We start from the raw sequence: 13,880 nt of genomic DNA, 5'->3' as shown, positions 1-13,880 counted from the left end.
AAAAACACTGAGACGTAGCCCGAATGAACCAAATAAAGGAATGTTACACCAGCGAAGTGGTAGTTGGGAACGCCAGACTCTTTGGCTTGTATGAAAAGTCGGTATGGGAATATTCTCCAGTTTTGGATTTATTTTTTAAATGTTTGAGGTATTTACTATTGCACCGAAGTTCATACATTCGATCGTTGACAGTTCGATGTATGAGATATATCATTCAGAATGATCCTGTTAATTTTCCATTTGAATTATTGTGGTCCAAATACAATTGTCACTTGTTGATATTCAAAATGATGTTGAATGACACGGATCGAGAAAAAATTCAAGTATTGGAATTGGTGAGAACTCTATGCAGTAACATTACCAAGAGAAAGAATTCAAATGTGAATGGCTCTCCATTTTCTCCTTTCATATCCAAACAACAACAAAATGGATTATATTTTGCTCCTCCCACAAAGAAAATTGAAATTCCATTTCTCTTCATGAAGGGTATTGTCCACTTTTTAAGTTATATTGATGGAACATTATTACAAATGCAAACACAAATGGATCAACAATCTTCTCAAACTGCATCACAAAGAGGAAATCCTCCTCCACCAAATGCAACAACCTCTGCTGCTACTGGTAGCAACACCAACACTGCAACGACAAACAATTTGAGTAGTAGTGCTAATGATCAAAAGAAGCAATACTTTTTAGAATCCTACAAATCTGTTTGCATTGAAATTCTGAGAGATAGTTTGGTGTATGATGAATCACTTTGTGATACAATCATCAAGTGTGGAGGATTTAAATATCTTGTAGAGCTATTACTGAACAACAAATTCTCTCAGTATCATTCAAGTATTCTTTCTAGCATTCTCTATATTTGTGACAAGTTTAGAACAAGAAAGTTTATGAAGAAGGGATTACTTGATCTTTTATATTTAATTTCTCCATTCACAAACTATAGTCAACTTTATCAACAATATACCATTGCAGCTAATAATGCAATCATGTTAAATCCAAGCGCTGCACAACAAGCACAAGATGACTTGAATCAACTTGTAGTCGAACTTGAAAGAAGCAAATCTATTATTTTGTACTTGATGCGATCATGGACTGGATTATTTATTGTGAATCAAACCAAAGTGAATATTCTTGGAACTATTGCAAATTTACTCAAAGTTCCAAATAGAACTCAATTGAAACATTTGATCTTGGACTTGTATATTGAAATACTCAAACAAAGTGTTCCAAGCAAATATCATCATCTCATACCACCCATCTACAATGAGTGCTCGTCTCTCTATAGAGATCGATCTCAATCTCTCAAAAAGAAGAATCAACCAAATGCTTCCAATGCACCAGCCAATGCCAATTTGGCTGCGAATACGTCCACAGGTGTTGGTGTTGGTGCTGGTGCTGGTACTGGTGGTGGTGTATTGAATACAAGTTTACCGGGAAATATCAATGGCAACAACACGAACTCTGTTGGCCCAACGACCTCGTCGGGTGTTAGTAGCGGTACAGGTTCATCATCTTCCACAACAGCCGTCGCTCAACCTCCCTCTTCAGGCTTTTACACGAGTTTCACCAATGATGTTACTTTCTATGCCGATCACAGTGCCGATGAAGATCGAGTTGTAAATATTTGTTTTGTATTCTTGTCCATGACCATTTTAACCTTGATCGATAGTGGATTGATAGAATCACTTCTCTATCTCTCAAAACAATCCATGATCAATGGAAAAACAAAAACACAAGAGGATCCATCTGCTCTCAAAGATAAATTGAATATTGGAAATGATGATGAAGAGGACAAGGGTGAACGTGCTTTTATTAGCTTTAGAGCAAGTCAACTCTTACAAAGTGTCTTGCTGTTTAGCGACATGTTGTTGAATAAGAAGACATGCCTCGTCATGCAAGATCGATTTGACACTGAAATTGCAAACTTCCTTCTTGGAATTAGTAAGAACAATCTCTATAGTTACAAAACTCTTTCAATGCTCTCTGCTTTCTACCAACAATCGTTCAATAGTTATGCCACAGGTACTAGCTCTTCATCCATGATGGATCATACCATGATTCAAGCTCCCAGCCACTTGAGTGTTGTTTCCAGCGATTCCAACAGTAGTGGTGATGATCGATTTTCAAGATTCAGCACGAACAACATTCCTTCTTTCTATATTAGAACACAAATTGACAGTGATATGGATGATCAAACCTTTGAGAAACTCATTCGTGAAAGTAATGTTCTCGTCACAAAGGATTCAAAGAGATGGAATTGGGAAAAAATTTATTGTTTAATATTTGGTCCTTTGAGAGTGGCTCATCGATTGAAAGAAGTCATCACCAAACAAGAAAAACTGTTAAAAAGAATTCTCAGTTATTTCAAACCTTATAAGAAAGCATTTAGTGAATTGAAATATCAAGAAGCAAATCTTGGATACACCAAACTCTGCAATGAATTATTGTACAACCTTTTACATATGGATGATAGTGGAATTCAACTCATTCGAAGTTGTAATATTATCAAACAATTTTATGAAGTCTTGGAAATTGAAGTTCGAGTGGGTAAAGTGTTTCCACAAAAAACCACAACCTCTAAAACCGATCAAAAATTGATTGATTCTGATAAGAGAATACTCAGTGAAGATCGAGTTCAAAAATATATGGTGCGAGATTACTTTGCAATTATTGGTCTCATGAGTAGTACCATTAAAGGAAAAGAACTTCTCGAAGAAGAGAGAATCTTTGATGTACTGAAAGACTTGACGACAAAGAGAGATGATATCAGTCAATTGATTATCAAAAATTTAGACTATACGCGTCCATTCAGTGATCGAGCAAGAGAAATTTTGAAAGAAGCCATGATGAATGGCTCCAATACCATTCGATATATTAGTACATTATATATTAGAAATTTGATACGACAACAACAATCGTATCCTAATAATTTTCATGCTTGGGGTGTTCCTTTATTGACGAGCAAATTATATGACGATTGGGAAAAGGTTCGATTTTCAGCCATTAGTATTCTCTCAGAAGTGTGTTGCACTAATTTTGGATCCTCTTCTTCAGATTTATCTGATTTTGAGAGTGGTGCTGAAGATGCATTGTTGGTATCTCCTCGATCAGCCAATTCATTCATTCAAATGTCTTCTTCTAACACGACTTCGAATGAAAATCTTAGATCCTTTGTTTCACAGAACATTTCAAGAGAAGTTATTGCTGAAGTGATGAGAGATGGTCGTGATGGAATGAATCTTTTATTGAAAATGACAAGTTGTAGAGAAGGTATAGATTATCTCAGTAGTGATAATATCAAATTATTACAGGAACTTGTCGAAGAATGGTTTGAGAGAGAATCTCATCACTATTTACTTCAAGTAGAGTATGGACTCAATCGATTCTATCAAATGAATGTTCTTTCCATTCACTCTGCATTTCCACCCTCAACAACATTGTCAACACTTGGCTCTTCATTGATTAGTTCTCTATCTCCTTCGAGTCATCATCATAGTGCTCTTTCAACCTCCACACCAACAGGAAAAGGTGCTCAGAATCTGAGTGGATCCTATGACTATGCTAAACATGGAGTTATTTTACAAAGTAACTTGTATGGTGAATTGTGTCATACCTTGGAAGGATGTACCATTTTAACCAATGATAAGAATAGGACTCTTCATTCATTGTGTCAGAATTTGTTAAATGTGTATCAGAAAGTGCTTGTATCAGCGAGTGGTAGTACTACTGGTCAAAATAGTAATAGTAGTAATAGTAGTAGCAGTAGTACTACTATTACTCATGTGAATGCAACTACCACTACCACCACTACCACTACTGCTACCACTACAACAACTTGGCCTCAAGATTTTTCAATGAATTTGGATGGCTCTGATTATTGTGGACAAATTAACAGCCAACAATTGGTACATTTGTGGTCTCTTGCTTTTTGTTGCAGTACCAACACTGGATATGAATATTGTAATCGATATATTCAACAAGTGATCATTGGATATGAAAAGAGCCATCTTCAACAAGAAAATATAGATTCTACTACTTTGAATCGATCTCCTACAAATATTAACAACAATGGAAGTGAACAATTTACTGTTGCTCAATATTTTGTATTCATTGCACAACAAAGTAAGGACATTTCATTGAGAGGTACCATGTTGTATTTACTCGGAATTCTATCCAAATGCAGTCTAGCAAGAAGAGATTTATTAGAAATTGGATATGAATGTTCTTATCGATATGCCATTGCTGTACCTAAAGATAGAAAACAATTTTTCAACATTACTGATGATTCTGAAAAGAGTAATTCAAAAATTGTAGATGAATCACAGCAAGAGTACGATCATGATGAAGACATATTGTTGGAATCTATTTTGAAGGAATCACAAAATCAGGACATCATTAAGGAATTAGTATCCAACGTAACCAAGATTGCAAACCCTGTTCATGAACAACAGTCTTCCATTAATTTGCAAAACTCAAAGGCCAAAGTGGCCAAGATCCTTACCAACAATGAGAAGTCAAAACTTATTTATTATTTATTAGGGCATCATTTTACCTATTACAAGTACAAGTGGAAAATTATTAAGGTATGTTGATGAATGTTCACACGACAATTTTTATATTATTGACCAATTTTATTATATTGATACATTCCATTGTTATATATTATTCACTACATCATTGGTACATTCCAATTTTATAATAACATTTCTGTATTGAATAATGTACACGTCACTTGGTAATCTAGTTTGTAATTAATGACCTTTTGGGAGGAAACAGTAGCATGTTGTGCTCTTCTATTGCAACGTCGAACTTTGAAACAAATTCCAACATGATCAATTCTGCTGTTGAAGATGAATTATTTGTCATGAATACTCATTTGCTTTGGCTTGATGCAGAGACCAATGAAAATAACAAAAGGATCGAGGAAAGACAAATAGCAAAAGAATCGACGAACAAGAGTTCTTCCAACAAGTCGGTCAAAATTTCCACTGAAACAAGCAAGTAATCTTCCAAAGAAATCAGGAATAAAAAATTCAAAAAAAATGAGCAAACGCTCCTTTGACAATTACTCTTTGGGCGATCAAGCCTTTCACCACATTACCATTTCATCGATGTGCAAGACCGAGCCTGATTTTGTTCCCCAGTTTCCTAGCTTTATGCTGCCATCCGATCAACATTATTTCACTTTAACTAATGCCTATGAATCAAATTTCAAGAAGAAGAAATTTTCAAACATATCCGACACCATGATTCCTTCTCCTCTCTGTAACCCATTCAGTTCTACAACAACCAATACTCTCTTTCTTCAAACATCGGACAACTCACAAAACAATATTTGTCCACAAACAAACCACCAAAAAATCGAAAATGTAAATATAATAGAGGATGATGCAAAACATCATCAAGGACAACATGCAATGGAAGATGATGAAGTCATGTTCACATTTACAACCAGTCACAATGACACTAATTTATACAGGCATCGGAAGCATTTGCAACACATTGAATACCTTCGAGCCACAGTCATAAACCAAGAGATCAACAAAAATGTTATCAATTTTCAGGTTAAAGGAGTAAGTGGACAAACTATTTGTTTCAACCATGTCGACATTGAACGTAGCACGCTTTTGGATTTGCAACAAATAGTGTACCAACAAATAGGAATTCCCATTCAGAAACAGAGACTAGTTCTGAAAGGCAGAATAATTCCATTCTCTGACAACAGTACAACACGATTGTCAGATATTGTCGGAATTGAAAATGGCTGTTGCTTTCAACTTGTGTGTGCTTTGAAGGGAGGCTAGTGCTTTTCCAATAAATTATTCTTCTCAATTGTTTATTGAAATGCGTGAATAAATTGTTGATGAACGTCCATGAATTTTTATTCGAGTTTTTGGGGTGGAGGAGTGACAAGCAACCCAACCAAAATTATGGCATGACAAACATGCAAGGCAATGCTTGTGATTGGAGTGCTTGGGTAAACATTCCAAACAACCTCAATACACAAAAACAACACTAGCCGTGCAAGGTTGTGCTTGAAATAAGGAATGTACATGAGTAAATAGGGAATAGTGTGGAAATACCAAACGTAGAATTGGTAATGCAGCGAGCGAGCAAAAACAATTCCAATAAAATTCGAAGTGAACATCATATAAATAATGTGATTGGTATCGAGAGGCTTATTTTCAACATTCTTGTACTTGAATAATAAGTAAAACACATTTTTAAATCGCTGTCCAACACACCACTTAGAAAAGATAAATATCAGTAAAACCAAAGCATGGCCAGCCAAAAGAGACCTTGAGAGCAATTTTGATCTAAAAACATCCTCAGATAGAAATTTAAAGTTCACCGTCCAAATATATGTAAATTCTCTTCCAAAGTCAAAAGCATAGTGGAAATACTCGTAGGCATTTTCGTATATGAAAGGCAATGCAAATACTACTTGTAGACCAATAACAAAGAGCACTAATTTTGCAATTGCTTTAAATGTAAATCCAAATCTTTGAACTGTTAAAATTCCGACAGCAGGGAAAAATAGTAAAATATTCATTTTCACACCCAACGCACAGCTGTAAAACAAAAGCCCAAAATTAAAATTATCTTTACAGAATGCAAGTACTGCCAAATATAAGAAAAACATTGCAATGCAATCATTAAACATTCTCAACACAAATATTGAATGTATTCTTTTGCTGATCATGAGCATGATAATGATCCAATAAAATGTCAAGCTGTTCTTGTCAAATGATGTATATCTAATGTAAATCAAAATTACTACAGCAAATAGAGCAACATAAATTATTGCAAAAATAATTTGGCCAATCTCTCTGGATCCATCCAAAGTAATAATATTCAATATAGAATAAATGTAAACAAAAAGAGCAGGATACACCAAAGGACCGGTTTGTCCATGCAAATGAGAGTAGTCCCAATCTCCATTCAAAAATCCTTTCACTTCTTGCATATAAGCAATCCAATCAATTTCCGTGTATTTCACGTATTTAATTATCAGAAAATTGAAAATCAACTCAAAGAGAATGGCCATCAAAGAAGCATGAACAAGAAGGGATCGGAGTCTCACACCATCAAAGAGCCATGACGATGATACTGAAGAGGACTGGCCCGTAGCACTGGTTGAGCTTTGGCTTTTCATTTTTTCTTGTGATGTATGTGTGGAGGGCAAGAGATAATGGTCATGTGTTTATTTAATTGATGAGAAGGTTCAATACTTTCTCAATGAATCTTCTAACAACAGTACTACAGCTGGTGTGCAGCTTCCTTTCACTCTGGGTAACAGTCTTCTTGTAAAAAAGGATGGCTTTCCTTACCAGAAATCCTTTTAAAGACGATTCATCCATAAAAAAAACTATCAAAAAAATTAACTCATTCTTGATCAAGCTGTTGTATTGATCTTCGTCCATCATCACCCATACGTACTCTTGACAATCACAAAAACTCATCATCATGGTCTACAAATTGGTATTAATCAGACACGGAGAATCAGAGTGGAACAAGGAAAACAAATTTACTGGTTGGTATGATTGTGGGTTGAGCGAAACCGGACTCAAGGAAGCCAAAGAAGCCGGTGAAATTCTTCTCAAAGAAGGCTATGAATTTGATTTGTGTTACACAAGCTTTTTGAAAAGAGCCATCAAAACACTGTGGATTGTATTAGAAACTATGGATGCAATGTATCTTCCTGTTGTCAAACACTGGAGATTGAATGAAAGACACTACGGCGCTCTTCAAGGATTGAACAAGACTCAAACTGCTGAGAAACACGGAGAAGAGCAAGTCAAGATTTGGAGAAGATCTTATGATATTCCTCCACCAGCTCTTGAAGTTAGTGATGAAAGATATCCTGGACATGAAAGAAAATATCAAGAATTGACTTCCGATGAATTACCAAAAACTGAATCACTTAAATTGACTGTTGACAGAGTTCTCCCATACTGGAATGATGTTATTGCACCAAGCGTAAAGGAAGGAAAGAAAGTACTTATTGCTGCTCATGGTAACTCATTACGTGCTTTGGTGAAGTATTTGGATAACATTTCTGAAGAAGAAATTGTTGAATTGAACATTCCAACTGGAGTTCCATTGGTCTATGAATTGGATGAAAACTTAAAGCCAATTAAGCATTACTACTTGGGTGATCAAGAGTTGATTCAACAAAAGATTAACAGCGTTGCTAGTCAAGCCAGCAAGAAGAAGTAAATGAGCAACTTGGTCATTAAAATTCCCTCCAAACAAAATTACAAATATTAGTTTTTAAAAAAAATTGTAAACGACGAACATGGGTGTATCTTTGGAAATCATTGTCAAAGGCGATGGAAAGAATGTTCCAAAGCCTGGCCAAACCGTTTGCGTCCATTACACGGGATATGTATGTACTTTCTTCAAAGTGTCAACAACAACGTTTACACATGGCAGATTGCAGCCGATAACTCCACGGATGACGGAGAGGAGTTTGATAGTAGCAGAAAACGAGGAAAGCCATTTAAATTCCGATTAGGTGTTGGTGAGGTGATCAAAGGATGGGATGAAGGAGTGGGCCAAATGAGTCTCGGAGAACGGGCAAAAGTGAGAATGCCACCTGATGTAGCATATGGAGAGAATGGGTTTCCTGGTCTCATTCCACCACATAAGACGATAGTTTTTGATGTAGAGCTGTTGGAGTTTTATTGAGATGCCTTGAAATCAGGTTGTAACAACTTGACTTCTACTTTATCATGAACACCTTGCAATAACAACTCTCCTTGGAAATCAATGACCTTTCTCTTTTTTGCAGCTGTTGTTGAAGTGACAATTTACAAAATAATTATTCATTAAATGATGACGTACCTTTCATTGTTCCGACAAGAGACTCCAATAAATTTTGAATTTTGTCATCATGGAAAAGCTGTCCAAAGGTGCAGGTTCCACTAGTTCCTCCAACTTTTGATAATAATATTATTTAGAGAATTGATGTCATCATACATACTTCTCTTCATCTCGTGCACTAAATGTTCAATCTCTTTTTCAACGTTGTATCCAGACATTTTTTATTGTTGTTGACATTTACAACAGTTCTGCTGTCAAGGAAAGCTGAAAAGGCAACGAGTCAAGCTTGGACAAAAGAGCAACTACTTTTTCTTTGATGCCTTGATTCCTAACCATTGAGTCAGGTTCATAATAATTTGCTATCAAGTCTTGTTCTCTAAAAATGGATTGAATGAAATAGGATAGTTGATGGTCACTGTTGCAAGACAAAACCCAGCTCGCAAACAAAAATCCAGAAGAAACGGAATTACTTACTTTAAAGAATAGCACAAAAACGCTCTAAATTTTAAGTCTTCTACATTGGAAAGCTGTTTATGCACCAGTCTTTCCTCAACAATTTTGTTCACTTTGTCTACAGCCAAAGGAATGCCTATTCCTCCAATATCCACAGCAGATGCTATTAAATGTTGTTAGATTCAAACTTTTGTTAACACAGTAATATCACTTACATTGCTTGAGACGAGCTGCTTCTTCAATGACATTCCAAATGTGATAAGTTTTAAATATTGAAAAACTCTTAAACCCTTTTAAAAACACATCCATTAAAGCATAAAAAAGCTTTTTCCTTATTAATCCGTCTAGCTCAACCTGTCTTGATTCGTTACCTATTTCTTGCAAATCCAGTTGCTCCACATTCTTCTTAATAAAGAAAAATTGAACAATGGATTTAACAGCCTCTTTAAGTTGAAGAATGGGATGCAATGTCATGGTATCCAGTGTAGATGAAGAGTGAGTCGAAAAAGCAGACACTGGTTTTTCCAAACGTTTCTTCCTTAATCCAAATCTAAAGTCAAATTGATTAAGCAGTGAGAATACCCCCACTAATTCGTCGCGGTATTGTCCTTGAATGAGTGGAGATGATTTCTCATAACACTCGGTGAGATACATTTCATCATGCAAAAGCTGATTTAAAGCATAAACCAAGAAATCAGCATCTAAGAAGAACTGTATAAGTAAAAGCGAGGCACTTTTACCAAAATTTTCTTGAGGCAATTGTTGCACAGAATCAAGTGCTTCGAATTCTCTAAGCATTTCTTGAACAGCGCTTGACTGGAGATTTTTGAAAACGTCATAGGGAGTTCTTTCTTTTATCCAATAAACTCGCTTTTTAAAGGTAATTTAGAATTAACATTCCTGATGTAAACTTACTCGAGTGTCCTGATAGAGAATTGATGTAATATTCTTCACTATAACTTCGCCAAATGGAAATAAATTTACGATATATCGCCCGGTCGTTGGGTCAAGTACATCTGAGTCACACGAACGTAATAAATTCATAATATTGCTATGGAGAGTTGAAATGAGGTAATTCGAGGATATTGGTCGAGACTTAACTATTTCATCTTTTTGCTCAGGAGGCCTTGAAAGTTCCTCCATCACCAATGAAGCTTTTTCAATTTCCTCTTTCGAAAGAACGTTTTGATTCTTGTAAAGAAATTTGGCCAAGGCAACAATGTCCCCTCGTTCCAGAAGTTCCTCAAAGTCAAGTTTCAGTTCAACTGTTTTTTCTACAGTTCCCAAGGACTGCTGAGCGCTTTTTAGAAATGCTTCGAGATCTTTTGTTGATTGTGTTTCACTTGCGTTCTTTGACAATGGTGAAGCCATCAAGTTTTCTTTAGCATGTAAGTGAAGATATAATTCGGTCAGCATCTTCTTTGCAATTTGAACCTCATCTGACAATTCAGGAAATGAAGGACCCTCTTCCACGACAATTTCTAACGATTCAATGTCTCGTTCTTTTATACCTTGTGATAATCGATGTTTGAGAGAAAGTATTTTTCTTTCTCTTCTTTTGGCTTCCATGTTTGTCTTATGTATCAGGTTTCTAGCCGAAGCAACCAATTCTGACAATTCATCAAACCTTTCAGCCTCGTATGTGACCTGTAATAATTTTCGTTGATTTTCAGCTGTAGGTTCATGTTCAAACCTAACAATAAATGAATCTAATGTTTCTTCCAGCTTGTGTATAGCAGCCATCTGTTCCTGCTCTCTATCAACTTGAATTAAATCCAAGCAATTGTATGCTCGAGTCAGATCTAATCTATCATCGTGCTTGTTGTGTTCAATAATTTCCTCCAGGGCGGTTTTGTCCTTTCTTATAATTGCTTCCTCTATCGACTGCTTAATTTTAACCCGTTGCTTTATCTTTTCCATCTCCTTAACTGAGATATCAATGGTGTTATGCAGCGCAGAAGAGGTCGATGTTAAAAGAGTTTTTGCCTCAATAATAAGAGCTTTCAGATTTTCCACGTTTCCATTTTCATTGGCGTCGTCCATGGCCATCAATAATTTTCTTTTCATTTTTGTTTCGGCTTTGCAAAGACTAATTGTGCTCTTTGCTTCATGAAAGATTTTCTCATGGTCAATTCCTAGCGTTTTTGCATGGAGTAATATCAATCTTATGGTGTCGCCATCTCTGTTAGCAGTGCTTAATGCTAGTAGTTCCCTAAGATTATCTTTTTGAATATTTGCATCGTATTCTCGTTTGTATTTTTCAACTTCCTCATATAATCCAACCTGTAATGCTTTGGAAAATATCTCTTTCATAGATTTGTAGTCTTTGTTATTGATTGCTTGTTCCATTTTCTTCTTAAAGAGTTTGGTGTTCACAAGCTCAGTGTACTTGGGAGTCATTGTATGAATTAACTGGGAGAGATGAGGTCGTAATAGTTCTGCTTGCTTAAGAAGGTCTCGCATTTTCTTCAAATTTTGAGACTTAAATGCCTCCTCCATCTCTTCTTTCACAATCTTTGCTTCTTTGATTTTCTTCACCTGTTGTTCGCAAAGGGAATATAGCTTGTCATTCGTAAGATTAGCAACTCTTGCAGAAATTACTGCTTTTTCAAGTTGATTAAGGTCTTTTGATCTCATCGCTTGATGAAGTATTTCCTTTACTCTCTTGGGATCTTTTTGTCGCTTCATTTTCAATCTGTACTCTTGTGTCTTTTTGAGCTGGCCCTTTTCTTGCACGTTTACTGTCTGGATAACTTTATACTCCACATGAAGCTTATTCAGTTCTTCTTGAATACTTTGAAGAGCATCTACCCGTTTTTGACTATTACTAATCAAAAAGTCATATTCTGAAGGGACCTTCAGTAAAAAGCAGTCTTTTGTCGCATTATCAATCCAAATTTCAGTAATGTCTTGCAAGTCAACTCTACGTTGTATCTTTGTGTCTTGTGCTTTGATAACAGCCATGTTTGTTACTATATAAAAAATCCTCTTTGTGGATGAGGTCACTTCCTCACTGAAAGAGATAAACTTGTCACCGTACTTCCTAAAAATTGCTCTCCACTCAGAAGACGAAACAAGCTTTGCAAAATCGTGGTCAGACGATGTAATAATATCCTCTTTTGAAATAGGAACGGGTGTTGGTTTCTTATCAGCCTTTTTGCTCCTAGAATATAAAGTAACATCATCTACAGCATGAATTACAAGCTGTTTGTGTGTCATCCGCTCGTACGCATATTTGAGGTGGTTTAAAAATTTCTCTTTGGCTTTCTCTTGAAAAGCCAATAACATGTCATGACCGTTATTGATTACTGGATTATTAAGCTGAATTGAGATGGTATCGTTTTCCTCGCTCTCGTATGCATTGATTAATATACAAGATATATCCTCAAAGCCCAGTCTCGTTTTGAAGTCAAAGCCTTTTGATTTCGTGTTCAGCAAGTAAATCCCTCCATTAGTGACAACAAGACTTCGGTCATCTATTTTAACGTTCTTTAAAACCTTAACAATTTTTTTAACTACCCCACTCCAATAGATTTCAGACTCGTGATTTTCAGCAATCCTTTCACAGAAGTTTTTGTTTGATCCAATATTCAAATTGTCCTCCGCCAGCAATAACGGTTTATACTCATCTGTTTTAGAAAGATGTCTCATGCTTTCTTCTTCTTCAATGAGTTCGATCTCGTCTTTCTCCGGGAACAGGATCTTTGACTCTATCTCGATATGACTGCCCTTTGAAATAAGCACGTCTTCTTCCTCAAATGTCTCTTCTAATTGTTGCTTTTTAAGAAGATGGATACGTGTTATTTCTTCACTGTTCTCACTGTAGTCGCTCCAATCTTCTCTCTTTGAATCATCCATTGTTTGAGATGGAGGAGTACTTGAAAAATAGTCTTGTCTGGGAGATATGAGCTCATCACTAGAAAAAACATGGTCATCACTTTGGTAGGACCCTATTTTTTCGTTAAGATCTGGTACTGAGTTCTTAATACGATCAAGATTTGGGTTAATAAGCATTTCTGAAGGCATTGATTCTGTGTACTTTCCATAGAGAGGGTTCTCTTCAAACTCTTCATCAAAGTTATCATCAAGATCTATGTCATCTTGCTCCCCAATGTTTTCATTCCCTATTTCGCTTGAATCATTAGTTAATGTGTTATCATCTTCTGATTCTTCCTCTTCATCATGATCTTCATCTTCGTCATGTTGATCGATGAGTCTTGACATAATTTCTTTAAAAGTTTGTCTTGTAACAGCATCTTCAAAACACACTTTGTACGTTCTCTTAGGAGTAATGATTGACAGACCATATGATTTAAAATTTTGAGGGCCATGAGAAGCATCTTCTACCCTCAGCACGTCCGATATTCTACACTCTCCCTTAATCTTTTTATCTTTCGGAGAAGAACTGTATTCAATCCGATTTTTGAATAATCGGAAGAACCTTCTTTTGAATTTTGAACCAGATGCTCCTTTTCCGCTTTTATGAAAATATCCATCTTGCAATAAATTTGAATGTGTGGCTTCCGATGACTGCGACGAGGCTTCTTCCTTCTGATGATCGGAAGACATGGCAACAGTTAGTGAAATTTTTTTAG

General features: G+C 35.9%; 6 protein-coding genes across 6 annotated transcripts; 3 read left to right on the top strand and 3 right to left on the bottom strand.

Annotated features, from left to right (window-relative positions):
* Positions 1 to 287: 287 nt before the first annotated feature.
* Positions 288 to 5,011, top strand: C9374_014541 (uncharacterized protein; the record flags this gene model as incomplete). Its single annotated transcript, XM_044690540.1, has 2 exons — positions 288 to 4,589; positions 4,751 to 5,011. 2 exons carry the CDS (start codon positions 288 to 290, stop codon positions 5,009 to 5,011), a joined length of 4,563 nt encoding a protein of 1,520 aa, XP_044553133.1.
* Positions 5,012 to 5,048: 37 nt separating this feature from the next.
* C9374_014540 (uncharacterized protein) lies at positions 5,049 to 5,725 on the top strand (the record flags this gene model as incomplete). Its single annotated transcript, XM_044690539.1, has 2 exons — positions 5,049 to 5,579; positions 5,627 to 5,725. The coding sequence occupies 2 exons, from the start codon at positions 5,049 to 5,051 to the stop codon at positions 5,723 to 5,725; spliced, it is 630 nt and encodes a 209-aa protein (XP_044553132.1).
* Positions 5,726 to 5,887: 162 nt separating this feature from the next.
* Positions 5,888 to 7,162, bottom strand: C9374_014539 (uncharacterized protein; the record flags this gene model as incomplete). The annotated part of the gene is made up of 1 exon (XM_044690538.1): positions 5,888 to 7,162. One exon carries the CDS (start codon positions 7,160 to 7,162, stop codon positions 5,888 to 5,890), a length of 1,275 nt encoding a protein of 424 aa, XP_044553131.1.
* Positions 7,163 to 7,473: 311 nt separating this feature from the next.
* Positions 7,474 to 8,226, top strand: C9374_014538 (uncharacterized protein; the record flags this gene model as incomplete). The annotated part of the gene is made up of 1 exon (XM_044690537.1): positions 7,474 to 8,226. One exon carries the CDS (start codon positions 7,474 to 7,476, stop codon positions 8,224 to 8,226), a length of 753 nt encoding a protein of 250 aa, XP_044553130.1.
* A 464-nt stretch (positions 8,227 to 8,690) lies between these two features.
* On the bottom strand, positions 8,691 to 9,050 carry C9374_014537 (uncharacterized protein; the record flags this gene model as incomplete). Its single annotated transcript, XM_044690535.1, has 3 exons — positions 8,691 to 8,800; positions 8,854 to 8,946; positions 8,993 to 9,050. The coding sequence occupies 3 exons, from the start codon at positions 9,048 to 9,050 to the stop codon at positions 8,691 to 8,693; spliced, it is 261 nt and encodes an 86-aa protein (XP_044553129.1).
* A 19-nt stretch (positions 9,051 to 9,069) lies between these two features.
* Positions 9,070 to 13,854, bottom strand: C9374_014536 (uncharacterized protein; the record flags this gene model as incomplete). Its single annotated transcript, XM_044690534.1, has 4 exons — positions 9,070 to 9,247; positions 9,307 to 9,448; positions 9,501 to 10,155; positions 10,201 to 13,854. The coding sequence occupies 4 exons, from the start codon at positions 13,852 to 13,854 to the stop codon at positions 9,070 to 9,072; spliced, it is 4,629 nt and encodes a 1,542-aa protein (XP_044553128.1).
* Positions 13,855 to 13,880: the final 26 nt, after the last annotated feature.

This window comes from Naegleria lovaniensis, assembly GCF_003324165.1.
Source record: "Naegleria lovaniensis strain ATCC 30569 chromosome Unknown tig008, whole genome shotgun sequence".
NCBI lineage: Eukaryota > Heterolobosea > Eutetramitea > Acrasida > Naegleriidae > Naegleria > Naegleria lovaniensis.
Note: the sequence above shows the minus strand (reverse complement) of the source record. Positions and strands in the feature narration are given on the sequence as shown.